Source organism: Carcharodon carcharias, chromosome 37, assembly GCF_017639515.1.
Source record: "Carcharodon carcharias isolate sCarCar2 chromosome 37, sCarCar2.pri, whole genome shotgun sequence".
Taxonomy (NCBI): domain Eukaryota; kingdom Metazoa; phylum Chordata; class Chondrichthyes; order Lamniformes; family Lamnidae; genus Carcharodon; species Carcharodon carcharias.
In genome coordinates this window covers 8,970,452-8,986,450 of record NC_054503.1, presented here as the reverse complement: position 1 = coordinate 8,986,450, position 15,999 = coordinate 8,970,452, and the positions used below count along the sequence as shown (strand labels likewise).

Genomic DNA, 15,999 nt, shown 5'->3' with positions numbered 1-15,999 from the left:
CATCACAGTCTGACATTTTGAGGATCAGCAAATCTTTTTATGCCAGATTATATGACATGAAGCCCACAGACGTTCTCCCAGTCCTCCCCGTCCTCTATCATGGAGGCCTTAGACGACTGTTCACAGGAGAGTCTGGACAAACCGCTAACTCCTGACGAACTGACTAAGTCCCTTGAGTCGTTCGAGAAGAGTAAAACTCCTGGAACCAGCGGCTTACTGGCTGAGTTTTATTTGGCTCTGTGGGACTGGATTGGCCCAGACCTGCTGGAAGTGTACGAGAGTATGCTCCTGGCCAGCAGCATGTCAGAATCCATGAGGAAAGATATCATCACCCTCATCTACAAGCGGAAGGGGGAAAGGGAGGAAATTAGAAATTGGTGACCCATTTCACTGTTGAATGTGGACTATAAGATTCCGCCCAACGTCATCGCCAATCAGATCAGGCTGCTCTGGAGTTAGTGATCCACTCTGACCAGACCACGCTATACCCGGCAGGAAGATCTCTGACAGTCTTGTGCTACTCAGGGATACGATTGCCTATGTGGACACCTGCCTCTTCAGCCTGCACTAGGAGAAGGCCTTTGACAGAGTACCGTACACCTACATGGTGGATGTGCTCCCCAAAATGGGATTTGGGCAGGGAATCTACAACTGGATCCAACTGCTCTACACAAACATAAGCAGTGCAGTTTCAATCAATGGGTGGGAATCGGAAAGCTTTCCAATTAAATCTGGAATCAGGCAGGGCTGCCCTCTCTCCCCTATCCTGTTTGTGTGTTGCATAGAACCCTTTGCTGAGTCTATCAGGAAAGACTAGGCATAAGAGGAGTGACAATCCCACGCAGTGGAGGCACTCAGGCCAAAGCCTCACTGTACGCGGACGATGTCACCATCTTCTGCTGGGATCTGCTGTTGGTGTGCGGACTGATCAACATCTGCAACCAGTTCGAACTGGCCTCAGGAGCCAAGGTAAATCATGGCAAGAATGAGGCCATGTCCTTTGGGAACTGGGCTGACCGATCCTTCATCAGATCACACTGCCTGAATTTGCTGGGGATATGGTTTGGAGGGACCAGGACATGTGTTAGGAACTAGAAGGAGTGAGTGGCTATGGTGAAAAGAAAACTGGGCATGTGTGAGTGATGCTCCCTCTCCATTGCGGGTAAGAACCTGGTCATCATGTGTAAGGTACTCTTGGTGTTGCTGTACATGGTCTGGCCCATTTCCCCTGCACTGTGGCAATCACCTGAGCCATCTTTATCTGGAGGTCTAAAATGGATCATGTTCGCAGTGACATGATGCACAAACCTCAAGATAAAGAAGGAAAAAACGTGCCCAACATTGCCCTCATCCTGATGGCCACCTTTGTGTGTGGTTGCATCAAGCTGTGCATAGACCCTCGGTACACAAACACCAAGTGTCACTACTTGCTGAGGTTCTACCTGTTCCTGGTGTTGCGAACGATGGGTCTGGTCAAGCTGCCGCGGAACGCTCCAAGTAGTTGGACTGTGCCATACCACCTGTTCCTTGTGGAAACATTTTTGCAGACCTTTGACCACAAGTCCATCAGGCAGTGGTCGGCACGTAACGTCCTAGAGGCCCTGCGGGAAAAGGAGATGGTGGATCCTGTCGGATGGTTCCCCAAGCAGACTGTCAAAGCCATTTGGCAGAACGCCTCATTGCCAGAACTTTCCAACAAGAACCATCACGTGGTTTGGTTGGTGGTGAGAAAGGCCCTCCCCATCAGATCCTTCCTACACACCAGGAGTCTCACCCCCTCCACACGCTGCTCTCATGGTGGCTGTGGTGAGGAAGAGACCATTGTTCATCTCCTTGTGGAATGTGCCTTTGCAAAGAAGGTCTGGAGAGAAATGCAGTGGTTTTTGTCAAGGTTCATCCTGTGACACAGGACTCTGTAGTCTAAGGGCTGTTCCCAGGGGTACACACTGAGACGAACATCAACTACAGCTGGAGGATCATCAACTTGGTGAAAGATGCTCTTTGGTCTGCCTGAAACGTGTTGGCCTTCCAGTGCAAAGAGTTGTCCCCGACCAAGTGTTGCGACTGGCACATTCCAAGGTCCAGGACTACGTGCTGAGGGATACACTAAAGCTTGGGGCAGCTGCCGCAAAAGTGCAATGGGGAAAAGTTGCTGTCTAAGACTTTTCTGCCATAGTGCCCCGAGGAGCTGAGAATTGTATGGACCCCTTGGACTCACATTGAATGTATGCAGTGAAAACTACATGTATCAGAATTGTATTGAAACACCTCAGAGTGCAACATGATCTATTTTGATAACTTGAATACCATTGTACTGCCTGACTGACTATAATGACTATGTTGAAATGTCTGTAATGTTCATCGATTGTATTGAAGCACCTATGTGGAAAACTGAAATATGATTGCACTTTTTGTGATGGCCATTTTGAAATGTTTGTAATGTTCTTTCAGATATTTTATGTAGAAAATATATTTTTCCAAAAAAAAGTTCACCCCCTTCCTGTAGTGAAGCTTTCTGCTCAATTGTGCCCATAAGGGGTACATGATTCAGAACAGAAATTCTGTGGAAAATTGAGTTGGAAGCCGGTGTCTTGCCACTCTCGTGCAATGCATTGGAGATCCACTTTGCTGGATCATCTTTCTTCCCCACTCACTATGTCTTTGTGGTATGAAGGAGCAATGTTCTCTTTTCTACTGTAGGGAAAAAGCAAGGTGGAAATCAAAGTAATGCTTTCATCCTGTCCCATTCCCTGAAAGCGGAGCAATTCAGATGGAGTTTCGCTGTTTCCCGATGATTTTTATCATCTCTGCCCCATTCCAAAGTACTGATGTTTTCTTTTATGTCAATAACTGAACAACGATGCTTTGTGCATATCCTGATAAGGTAATAATTTGCTTCTGAGGACTATGTCAGTACATTTTATCATAGGAAAAGTACAGATTGAAAAATGGCGTTTTGGCAAATCAAAGCTGATCCTTCTCGTATCCTAGCTCCAACATACCATCCAGCCTTAATGTTTTCTGCTGTATTACAATACCTGACAAAAGATTCTAACTATTTCTCATTGAGTGAAGACAATCTTCCGATTATCTGTTGTAAATTTAGCCTCCTCTCATTTCCTTTTATGTCCTCTTGTGTTACTGCTTTTGTGAACTTTAAAACCTGAGCTAGTTTACCATATGCATTGATAACGTTTAATGTTTAAATACTTAAAGACATCCCTGCAATTACCTTACCACGACTTTTATTCACAGAGAACACATGCCTCTTGTACCTGATTTTTAAAACCTATTTTAAAACTGTTCTTTAGATCCAATATTTTACCTATTTCAAGAGGTCAGTACCTTAATGATGTAATCGCTAATATCACCACAGATGTTGCTAAGGGTATCACATAGGAGCAGAGGAAAATGAGACCTGCACCTTTCTGAATGAACCACCCTGACACTGAATTTATCATGGGTTTAAATTGCACTTCTACTCTTGTGGTCCCTCCAGCAGTTCATTTGGTGATGCTCCAAGTTGGAGAGGAACTAGGCGAGGGCGGAATGGGGTAAATTGGACTCGACCTACCCCAAGACTGCTTAGCTTCCCATCTGGTGATATACCTGAAAAGAGATCATGGTGCCTACCTGCAGAAGTAGAGAGGAAATTGATTGAAGTTATTCACAAGCCTCTTCATGGTTGGTCTAAGAGGACATTGATGGAGGTCCGGATGCTGGCTACCAGCCAATCCTTCCAACTCACTTGCAGGAACTCTGGTGGAAAATTGGATGCATTAGGCTGTTTCAAAAACAAATGCATAACAGTGGGGCTAATTGTAAATCCTGCTGGCCAAAAGAAACCGTGTATGATAAGTAGCTTAATATATTTAACCCAAATTGGTCCAGTAATCTGACATGATTGCAATACAACGGGAATTAATGAAGATTGGTTAGAAATAGTTGAGTAGGCTAAAAGAAAGAAAAGATGTGGTTGAGGAAGATTGAAGAACAATTCTCATTATTCTCAAACACACACAGACATACCTGATGATTCTAACCCAATCAGCTGCCTAAAACTTTGTATGGAAGGTACTGCCATTGAGCAGTTTCACAGCTTCGGTAGCAGAGACCTCTGGTTTGCAGGGCCAAGCACTATTGGGATACATCGAGATCACCAAAGTGTGATGATGGCTGGCTGCAGTAGGTTTAAGAACAGACAGAGAAACATGAGTGAAAGATTTATTTTCAAAAAATATATTTTATTCATGTGTATAGCTACATTACACAAGTCAAATTTAACATTACATAAAATGCAAAACAGATCAGTTTCTTTCCACACAGGATGTGACACTCTGAGGTGCCTCACTACACTTAGAATTACAGGTTAAATAAGTATTCACTTCATGTTAAACATACAACCCACAATGTTTTACACAGTTTTCAGTCTCTTGGTGCTCCATGGCAGGAGCACCATAGACTGTGGCATTTCCAACTGTGCCTTTGCGGTGGCTTCCCTGAGCTTTAGTGCCTCCCTCAGCATGTTGTCCTGGACCTTGGAACATGCAGTCTGCAACAGACTGGGACACGGACAACTCTTTGCACTAGAAAACCAGCAAGCTCTAGACCAAGTCCATGTGGTGTCGGTACACCTACAGTGCTGTTAGGGAGGGATAAAAAATAATGTGCTCTCAACTGATCATAAGCTATGACTTTATTTGAATTTATATATTAACTTGCTTGTTGGAATGGATGATTAAAATTATTCATTCTTGGGCTGTGGGTGACTCTGACAAGACAGTATGAATTGTCTATAGTCAGGTGTCATGAAGACATTGGGCTGAATTTTGCCGTTGGCGAGCAGGAGGCGGGGCCTGCTTGACAACGCACAAAATGTCGCGGGATGATGTCGGGGGGAACCCCCGATGTCATCCTGCCCCAGTTAAATCTTCAGGAAGGTGGGCCCGCAGCAAAATCAGCTGCGGGCCCGCCGACCTGTCAATGGCCAATTGAGGCCATTAACAGGATCATTAAAACAATCAAAGGACCTCCCTGTCTGACCCTAAGGTTGGTGGGCAGGCCAGGAGCCCCGGCAGGGAATAGAAAAAACATGAAACCTCATCCAGCGGTGGAATGAGGTTTCATGTAGGGATTTAAAAAGTTTAGTAAAGTTTTAATGAAATTTATTAACATGTCCCATTGCGTGTGACATCGTGCTTTTGTTTTATGACAATCCAACAGTTTTCATGATTTTTTTTCCCCCTGGTGCAAGCCTACAATTCTAGCTTCACTGAATTCAGTTTAACAATTTTGCAGTGGTGGGATTTGAAGCCACAATCTCTTGGTTTTCACTAAACTAGCAAATGTAACTCTCCTGTCACTCTTCACTCTCCTACTAATGCAGTTCCTCTGGAAATCTTTGAATAGGCTGATTCATTCAAGCACAGGGTAGAAATTAATATGGCATTTATAATGTTTTATGCATCTATTTAACAAGGTAATGAGCGATCACATCTGAGGAAATAGAACATTTTATTCGATTGCTTTTGTTGAACCATGATGTTCCGTACAAGTATCATTTATGTGTGAAGTGGCTTTTAAAAATCATCTCAACACTTCAAACTGATCAGCAGTATGGTGTACTCATCAGTGTTGTCGAGGAGCAGAGGTGTGCTGAGAATATGCACTGACAATATGATAGTCTATTGTTTACATTGATTTTAATTCCACTGGTTCAAATCTTCAACCTCTTTTCCAATCATTTATTCACTGCTCTCACATTGTTTGTTCTGGGGATTGTATAAATTATAATAACTGCTCTTGGGTTGAGATTAGCTTCACCACTCTGTCTCCTAATAACACTTTTGCTCCAGAGCAGGAGGGAAAAAGTAAACTCCATGCAGGAGGCAATACTGTTACAAGTTAGCATAGATCAGAGTAAAATTAAATTAATTGCACATTTTTTAATATCACTTTTTAAACTACTCATAATTAAACTCAGGTACCAGTTTTACCACTTATACAATTTCACTTGGTAATAAAGGTAGGATTTCACATAAATACTTGTAAATAGATTTAGAATTTTATTAAACCACTTAATGGAATGCAAAATGGACGCCACCTTTACCACTTACAGACTTATTTGTATCACTTGGTAATAATCGAGAGGTATTCGCAGTTTAAGAAGTGTCACATAAATGCAAAGACATTAATAATTTGGTCAAATTGCTTATGGAAGGCTTAACAGAAGCTATTAGAGAGCTGGTCTAATGTGAAGTTTTATTTAATTATCTCACCATCAAAGTGGTTTCAAAGTTCATGAGTTTTTTCTAAAAACTAAATGCCCCTTCAGCAATTAAAGCACTTTGCTGCAGTAAACCCACAAACTTGGCATAGTTTCATTTGGAAATGGCAGTGTTTTTGATTTTGGGGGAGCAGAGCTTTTATATGGGTAGCACAATAGGTTGGTATTCTAGTGCACCAAGACACAAGTAGTAGATTGGATGTATTGGCCCAGGGACAGTTTTTCATGTCTTTGCACTTGTTTGACATCAAAGTAAAATGAATTTCAATATCAGATTTAGATGGAACATATAAATTGTAAGTGGTAGGGGTGTGCTGACCAGAGATCAACTGCATTTGTTTTCTTCATTGTTTGTCCTGTGAACTTACTTGTAACTTGACTCACTTGTGAGTTATTTGGTCAGCTAAACTTTTAAAGACATTTTATGAATGGTTGCAACTTTTTGACACTGCAGGGATAGCTTAGTGAAATGTTGATCAGAGGTAGTTAATTTAAAAAAAATGCATTAAATATTTTTTGAACAAGATTCCCTGCTAGCTTCGCTAATTAAAGCTGTGAGTATTTGAGCCACATTAGATAAGGAAAGAGCAGGTGCAATTGCTGGCTGATGTGGTTAGCTTCCCTTAGCTGGAACAGAGGTGGGAGCATAGCTACTTAAGTGGAGTTCGACAAGAAAAAAATTCAGCCGGGATTCCTAACACTGACCACATGCAGTGAGCCCTGATGCAAAGTACAAACTTGTAGAATGGGGTGGGGTCAGCAGGGGTATCATTTGGTTTACCAGAATTGACAGTGGAATATTTCAGTTACTGCTGTGTAGTGCAGTTCCATGGAACGCCAACAGATGTCATCATCTAGCACTGTGAACATCAACTCATTTTGCAATCATTCAACAGAGGGTACCTGGATGTGTTGACTGTAAGGTTAAAGTCAAATTTGACTCCATTTTAAATGGAGCAATTTTCTTTTGGCCAACTTTAAGTTCAGGAAAGCTGTGGATTCTAATCCAAGTCCAGAGACTTGAGCACTTAGTTTGGGCTTCCATTTCAGCATTGTATCATTGGAGAAACCATCTTTCAAAGCCCTGTCCGCCCTTTGGTAAAAGATCTCACGTCAGTATTTGAGGAGGAGCAGGGGAGTCCACTTGGTGACTTAGGCTAATGTTTATCCCTCAACCTGTGTCGCTAAAACAGATTAGCCCAGAAATTGGATCTAGTGCAACATATGCTGCGTGTGTCTAATGAGGCTGGTGGAGAACCAAGGAAAATTGGTCCTCTGGCCTCAATTTCATATGATTAGCTAACTATAGACACAGTTCACGGCCTCTGCAGCAGCAGCTCTAGTCCCAGGAAGAAGCAAGGTAATTAAGGAAAGCTTGGGAGAGGGGAGGCATTTGAGAGTGGGGTGAATGGTGGCCAGCAGTTGTCCCTGGATTTAATAACGTAAGGAAAACAGCTGAAACGTAACTTTCTGGTGGCAGCCTCAAGAGGTTCTTTAAGGATTCTCTGGTTTAGCTGCCAAATACTTGAAGACACTGACAGAAACATGCATGGAGCATGAAAATCAAATTTTGCAAAGAGAGCTTTAAACAGGTGTGGGACCACTCTGTTTGCATATGGAGAGGCCCTAACTCATCTTTCAGGTGTGCGTCATGGTTGTTCACGGAGGAGCCGTTACCAATATGTCAGGTGGCTCACTTCCGATGTGGAATGAGTACAGGCACAACACCTGCCATGTTGGACCTGTTATACACCTGTAAGACCGATGCAGCATGATTCCATTGTCTGGCCATTTATCTCATTGTTGATTGTGGGAGCTTGCTGTATGCAAACTGGCTTTGTAATGTTTTGGGACACCTGAATGCATGAAGTCAACATTCAAAAGTAAAGTTTTCTTTCTTCTCTTAAGACAATTCAGTTTTCATACAGATACCATTTGGCTATTTTGTTAGAAGGTGTAGGTTGCTGATTTTTTATTAAGCTGTTCTGATAGAGAGTGGTGCCTGTGTTCACTGTTTGTACCCAGAGTCTTTTACTCAAAAGTCAGTTCTGATATAGCTTTATAATGGTTGTTCTGTAATGCAATTATTTAATTTTGTCTACTAATTATTTTTGCAGAAGAGAAGTTTAAACAACCGTTAACTCACTATGAGAAGGACGACGTTATGAATCAAAAGCTTTCACTCTTGCAGGAGGACATCACCAAGCTGGAAATTGATGCAATCGTCAATGCAGGTTGGTACATTGATACATGACATGTGGGCAAATGTAATCAATACTGCACCACGACTGGATTCAATCCTGACCCATCCACTGTCCTACAAAAGCACCCACCTGGTTAAAGGCAAAAAGAAAGGAGAGAAAAACCTTTCCCAATTTCAGGAAAACATTGATAAGTAGCTCTCATCCTAGACGTGGCATTAGTCTCTGGCAATCTGTACCTCAAAGTTAAGGCAATTCACTCCTTTTTTCACTTATGTTTCTTCGAGCTGTTTGTGCCGTGTTCTTAGTTTTGTGGGAAGGATCATTTTTAATGCTGTGTTTCATTGTTGGATTATAATGTTTCCGAAATCACCACACCATGACCTGTTAGCATCATCAACTTGAGTTAGATGCCAAATTAATGGGAGTATAGATTTCAACATTATATTTGGCCCACAAAAACTATATGATATGACTCTATTTGATGTGTGGAGAGGAAAGTTTCCCCAGCCTAAAATAACCAAACGATTTACAGAAGAATGTCGGTGCTTATGATTCATGACAATCTCTGCTAACAAACAATTTACCCCTCCAGCTGAAGAGGAAATAATTAGAATCAGCCAAGACGGATTTCAGAAAAGAAGACTGTGCTCAAAACCTGAATTGTTGGACAAAAGGATTCCTTGCAAAAGTGACAAATATGATGGATGTAGTGTACCTGGACTTTTGGAAAGCCTTTGATACCACACTGCAGAACAATGGAGAAAAGGTTGAATGAATCAAAGGGTTCGGAATGAGGGGGTGGATAGTAAATTGGATTAAAAATGGAGAGTAGAAGATAAGGACAATTTCTCAGAGCAGTTGGAAGTGTGCAGCGGTGTCCTACAGGCTTTAGTTTGTGACCTCCTCCGTTGACCGTGTATGTAGGGCTAGAGGCAGCGCTGTGCAAATTTACACACAATAGTTAAATAGAAGGCATGGCAAATAATTCTGAGGATGAAAGGAAGCCACAAGAATGGAATGGACAAAGAGTTGGCAGATGGAATTTAATATTAGTAAATGTGAGATGGTTAAACAAGGGAAAAAGCTGGTTGATTATACAGGGAGAAAGTTAGGTGATGTGGAACAGTGGAGGGATTTGGGATTTCTGGTTCACGAGACCTTACAAGCAGCAGCACGAGTAGATAAGGCTATAAGATGCTTGAGGTATAAAGGGTTTGTGGTGAGAGGCATTGGATATATATATATTGTCATGAAACTCGAATACGTACCTCAGAGGTCGGAAACTCCAGCTCCCAGTGGGCCTCGGGCCTTCTGCACATGCGCCGGCCGAGAAATAGCTACCCATGCGCAGTTTGTGTCCCGTACTGTCTTTAGGCAGGAGCTGGCCTGCGAACCTACACAAAAGAAAAAAAGCAAACAAGAGAAATGGCGCGAAACTGCAGGCCAGGTGACCTGAACCGGACCGCCATTCTAGAGAAGGTGTGCCGAGGAGCAGGACACAGGACAGGAGCAGGGAAAGGTCTCAGAAGAAAGTCCCAAGCAGGGCCAAAGACAGGGATCAGAAAGAGGTTCGGGAAGTTAAGATAAAAGAAAGGAACTAAACAATCGGCACCGAGTTAAAGAGAGAGCCACAAGGATTAGACTTGAAGCAAAGTGGGCTCGACAGAAGCCCTGAAGGTTGGTGACTCCTTACGGCGGGCCTTTTGGAGCAGTGGTGTTTTGCTTGGCACAGCCGAAGATCTGAAATTGTGCTTGGAAGGTGAAGCTTGAGTGTACTCTGAGATTCAGGGGAAAGGAATCTTACAAGGCGAGATTGAAATCCTGGAGGTGGATCCTTGTGGAAGCCATCGGAATGGGAGTGATGTTTGAAGAGAATTCTAAGGCGAGATCTTCAAATGTGGAGATTGGAATCCCTTGTGAGAAGGACAAAGATTCATTGAGACTGGTTGGCTCACAGTGTGACAGATGTCTGGATGGGTTGTTAAGAAATCCATGGAATCTGCTTTTTCGCATCTGTCATTACATTGTGGTGTGTCTGACCACAGTTCACCTATAAATTCACATGTATCTCAGACTTACCTGTAACGTTAGGGTATAAGATAGATATTGTAAATTATTTTATCTTTCTGAATTTGTATAGGTCTGTAAAGATATTGCTGGGGTAAAAAGAATAGTGTGAGTTTAAATCATTTTCTTGTGATGGTATTGAGATCTTTCCAACCTTTTTGTCTGGTGTAATATTGTTCATTTTTCTTGTTTAAATAAATGCTTTATTCTTTGTGTTAGAAGTTTACCAGCAGACTCCTGTGAATTTGTTCAGTAGTTTTCCTCCGCTGTTTCTAAAAAAAACAAAGTTAGGATTTAACAAGCCAGGTTTCACTCTGGGATCTTACTTGTCCAGTATTACCATCAGCTGGGATCGTAACTATATATATAAATTTTAAAAAAAGATGTCATGGTGAATCTATGTAAAAACCTTAGTAAGACAAGATTTGGGGTACTGTTCGCAGTTTAGGCTCCACACTGTAGGAAGGATGTTGAGGTAATATAGAGTGTGTAGTGCAGATTCCCAAGAATGCTGCTGAGTACAGCATGTGGAAACACATCGAAAGATTTTGAAAAATTGGGACTGATTTTGTTTGGAGAATTGAAATTATGGAGTGATTTTAATAGAGATGTTTTAAATGATGAAGGGATGGGGCATAATTGGTAGAAATATTCGCATGACTGAAGTCTAGAATGGGGGTCATAGCTATAAGGTTAAATGTATTTTTTTATGAATAGGGGACAGGGGCAACCTTACTACACAGAGCTGTGAGGCTTTGGATTGCAGCATCAGAGTTAGCAACTGAGGCAGAGACCATGTCAATTGTTAGAAGTAGGTTAGAAAGAAAGGTGGTTGAGGTAAAGCTGATTTGGGAACAGAGAGGGCACAAGGGATTAGAACTACTGCTCTGGTGGAGGATAAGCACCAACTGAATTATATTGTAATATCTGTGTAATTCTGTGTAACTGGAATTGTCTTAGGCGCTTGTCAAGTTGCTTTTAAAGGACTGGAAGAACTTCATATGCACCTACTGTTGGCACTTCATTTCAGATGGCGATGATTGGTACCTAACCTAATTCTTTTTCATACACATGACTGCTACTCCTACCATTCCTATCCATTTCAAATAATCTGTCTAACTCGAGTGTATCCAATCCCCAAATCATTTTTAAAAATTCAATCTCATTCCCCCAAAGCTGGATTTTAATTGGAAAGCAAACACCTGTCTGGTACCTTGGACAGCTCTGATCAAATTTGTTCTGTAGCACTGTTAATAATCCATTCACATTAGGGGCACAGTCAAGCTGGAAGGGTGATATCTGCATTGCATAACACTCTGTGCATTAAAATACCTGGATAATAACAGCCGTGCAGTTTTGTAGCAGGCAGTCTGATTTTTCTAATCAACCCTTTCTGGAACTTCTAAAATGTGGACCAGTTACAAAGTCTGATCTTTAAAATAAATATAAAATTTTCCATGAAATCTGTGTCTCTTGATACAGAGGCTTGAATGAGCGATTATGATTTTCACTAAGTTCTTATCACCTGCAAAGAAAATATGTTTTAAGTGGTTTTCAACCCTGTATCACACAAGAGAGTTCAAACTGCTGCTGCCCTCCACCATGTTAGATGTAAAGTGTCAATTGCCACCTTTGAGATTTTGACACCATGGGCAAGTGGGTGGCAGGGTGGGTGGGGAGGAGTGATCTGCTCACTAGATGTGGTGTGAACAGAGGTCCTCACCAGCCCTGCATAATCCTTCTTGCCCGAAAGAATTTCTCATGATATTTAGCAACCTGATGCAATGTACCCCTCTACTGCACTATTGTCATCTTGATCACAGCATTAGCCTCTGTTCCTTTTAATGCCAAAATATCTTAAAAAGTTTCATATCTGTGTTTATCAGCTGTAGTCCAGTTGGTAGTGCACTCATCTCTGTGTTGTAAGGTTTCAGGTTCAAGTCCCACTCCAGGGTTAGAGCACAAAGATCAAAATTGATGTGCTAGTGAGCAGTGAGGGAGTGCCACACTGTTGGAGATTCCATTTTTTGGATGAGATTTTAAAACCAAACCAAGCCCTATCTGCCTGCTTGGATGAATATGAAAGATTCCACTACACTACTTATTAGAAGAGCAGGGGAGTTCTCCCCGGTGTCTTTGGACCAATATTTATTCCTCAATCCACACCATTAAAACAGATGTTTTGGTCATTATCACATTGCTGCTTGTGGGAGCTTGCTGTGCACAACTTGGCTGCCGCAGTTCCTACATTACAAGTGACTACACTTCATAAGTGCTTTAATTGACTGCAAACCGCTTTGACACGTCTGATGGTTGTGAAAAGCCCAAGCCTTTCTTTTGCTTTTGCATTCTCACAAAGCCCTAATGCCTCCCTCACACTTGCACCCCACATGCCGTATATCATATGTAATCCTAATGTAATCTGCTGTACATCTCGTAACAAAGGCAGCTGGTGGAATTTAAATTCAATAAATAAATTGGGAATATAAGGAAAAGCTAGTCTCAGCAATAGTGACCATGAAGTTATCATCGATTGTTATAAAAACCCATCTGGTTCACTAATGTCCTTACCCGGTCAGGCCTACATGTGACTCCAGACCCACAGAAATGTGGTTGACTTTTAACTGCTCTCTGAAATGGTCTAGCAAGCCATTCAGCTCAAGGGCAATTAGGGATGGGCAACAAATGCTGGTATTGCCAGTGACACCCACACCCCATGAAAGAATTTTTAAAAAGTGACCTCTTGGTCCTAGAGCAGCAATTTTAGCAATTGAGAGTCAATAGGTAATGTCACTATACAAAATTTCAAATTGAAACAAGTAATTAAAACTCTGATATAAAATCACTATAAAATAATAAATGTAATACAATTTAACACATCCTTCCAAATTAAATTTTAAAAAATATATATTTAGTTTTCAGTTCTCAAGGACTGGTTCATTTTTAATTCTGATTTTGTTTTAAGATTAAGGAGCAGAAAATTGCAATTTATTTTCAGGAGGTTAGCTCTGCATGTAGATGAAGGGATATGATCTCCTGCCTCTGAGCTTCCCTTTGTCACCTGTTACTTGAAGGTTTTCACTGGCTGTGTTTGCAAGAGAAAGATCACAAAATCACAATTACTGAGTTACTGGTTACCCTGAGTCATGAACTCTAAATGATTAAGCAGGTTTGGAAGATCACATCTGTTTCTTTAAGCTCAACTCCAATCCTCCAAAAAATATATTTTACTTTGAAGAAGTCTAGAATTTTTTAAAAATCTGAGCTGCAAGATTGTGTGAATTTTGTGGACTTAATAGATTTCTTCAAATAATGTGTCTGTTATATATCAAATGAATTCAGATTAATACCTTGAAACTTGTCCATTAAGTATAAAGCACTTTTAAAAAAATTAATAGAACATTTTCAGTTCAGGCTATGTGCTGTAGTTCATTAGTTGTGACCTCAGATGAACTGATAGTTAATAAGTTATATTTGTCATTCAGTCCGCTCACCTTTTTCCACACCTATTCCTAATTTCCTGAAGCCACTGACTCCTGCAGATGCATAGCTTGCTGGACATAGCTCTCTGTTCCCATAACTCAAGACGCTATTCTTCATGTGTGGATTTAGCTGGTAAGGCTATTTGACAATTGGGGACATTGCAACTGAACTCGACTGCATTTATGTGTGTGCATATCTGAGCAGGTGCCACAGAATAGCAATGGAAATCCTGGCCATATTTTTTTCCCTGTTCCTGGCTGTCGGTCAGGTGAATTGTGGCAGCACCTCTACCACCCAAGCTGTGATCAGCATTGATTTAATTCAAGATGGTGGTAGGTATGTGATAACTGGTCTGAGTGTCCCTGGGTTAGGAAAGGGAAAATTCAGGCATGGTCCCCAATCCTGAAGGCTGTACGGAGGCCTTCTTCGCCAAACTGAGACACTGAGATCAATCAGGTCACCAGCACGGACCAGAGGTTGAACTTTCGACCTTCCACATCGACATTACTGCTGAACAGTTGAGAACTTAGCCACCATTTTTAAAAATCATCTGTAGATTGCAGATTGTAGATTGAAAATCAAAGGCCTATTTAAGTTAATCACAATGGTTGTGAAAAGGACTGTGGAAACAAGGCAATCCCTTCATTCGAAAGGGAAAGCAACAAGAACATGAGATGGATGAGGAAGATAATGGAGAGAAAAGACCCTGAAATGGACTGTGAATGGGATAGAAATGCAGAAGGCATGCTGTAACAATGTGAAAGGATACCTTGAGGAGAGGAGAAAGGCAGAGTGCATGCTGGATCACATAAGTTGGGAAAAGGTGAAAAACCACAAATGAAGGAAAACTATGCTCAAAATATCAAAAGCTGCAAATGGAAAGCATTTCAATCTGTCCACAACTGGTTTCCATCTGAAACATTGATATATCTCTCTCTTTCAGGCACTGGCTGACTTATTCATTCCAAAACCTCCTGTTGGATAAGTTTGAAACTGATAAATAGAGTTGAAATACATGTGTATTTCCGTGGAATTAATAGAGTTGAAATACATGAGTGTTTCTGTGGAATTCTGCTCACCTCACCAGAAATAATATCATAATTGCAATTGGCGCTGTCACTGAAAAGAGAAATTGAGAGCGGTAATGAATACAAATGACAGTATTTCATTAATTTTACTATCATTCGCAGCATTCATCATTGTTTTCCTCAACCCAACACCATTTGTCAGATCTGGAGTCTCACTTCTCTCTCGGCTGTACCAAATTTTTACTGTTTGACGAGGCTGCAGATTTTCTGAGAGGGGGTAACTCAATCATTTTTTTATTATCCTTTTTAATTGTGAGGATGACATTTTTTTCTCTCTCTGATGCATGGGCAAGAGACTGATCGGGGCACCTCCTACAGTGTTCGAGGACTGGTCACATGGAGGTCCACAGAAACATCGCTTGGGATGATTATGCCTTGAATTTTATAGGGAAGCACCAAGTCACTCCTAGGCACTTCAACTGAGGTATTCTGTAGTGCTCTAGAATCCGCACAACCCCGGGCTGCTAACTAATTAATTTGAAATGAAACTTTAATTTAAAAACCTACCTGACTGTGAAAAGCAAATAATGACCAGATGAACCTGTTTTCCATTTCCAGCAATATAATTTTTATTTCAGATTATCAGCATTTACGAGATTCTCCTTATTCCAGTTGTGCTGGATATTGCCCAGCATCCTTTACACATTTCTGTCCTCTGAATACCCTTTCTCACAAACCATTTTTCCAGTTTGCCTTCTATATTTCTGCCCATGGAACTAGGCTGTTTAGCAGGGAAATCATGAAGCACTTTTTTTACCAACAAATGGTAGCAGAAATCTCTTCCCAATTGGGGATATGAATCAAAGGCAGGTAAATAGAGTTGAGGTGTAGATCAATCGTGTTCTAATAAAATGGTGCACTGGGTTTGAAG

General features: G+C 41.4%; 1 protein-coding gene across 1 annotated transcript in view; it reads left to right on the top strand.

Moving 5' to 3' along the window:
• The window catches only part of LOC121272970 (ADP-ribose glycohydrolase MACROD1-like), a 904,756-nt gene that overhangs the window by 13,731 nt on the left and 875,026 nt on the right, over positions 1–15,999 (top strand). The window contains exon 3 of the mRNA XM_041179876.1: positions 8,404–8,520. Within this exon, the coding sequence (XP_041035810.1) occupies positions 8,404–8,520 (117 nt within the window). The remainder of the gene's footprint in view (positions 1–8,403; positions 8,521–15,999) is intronic.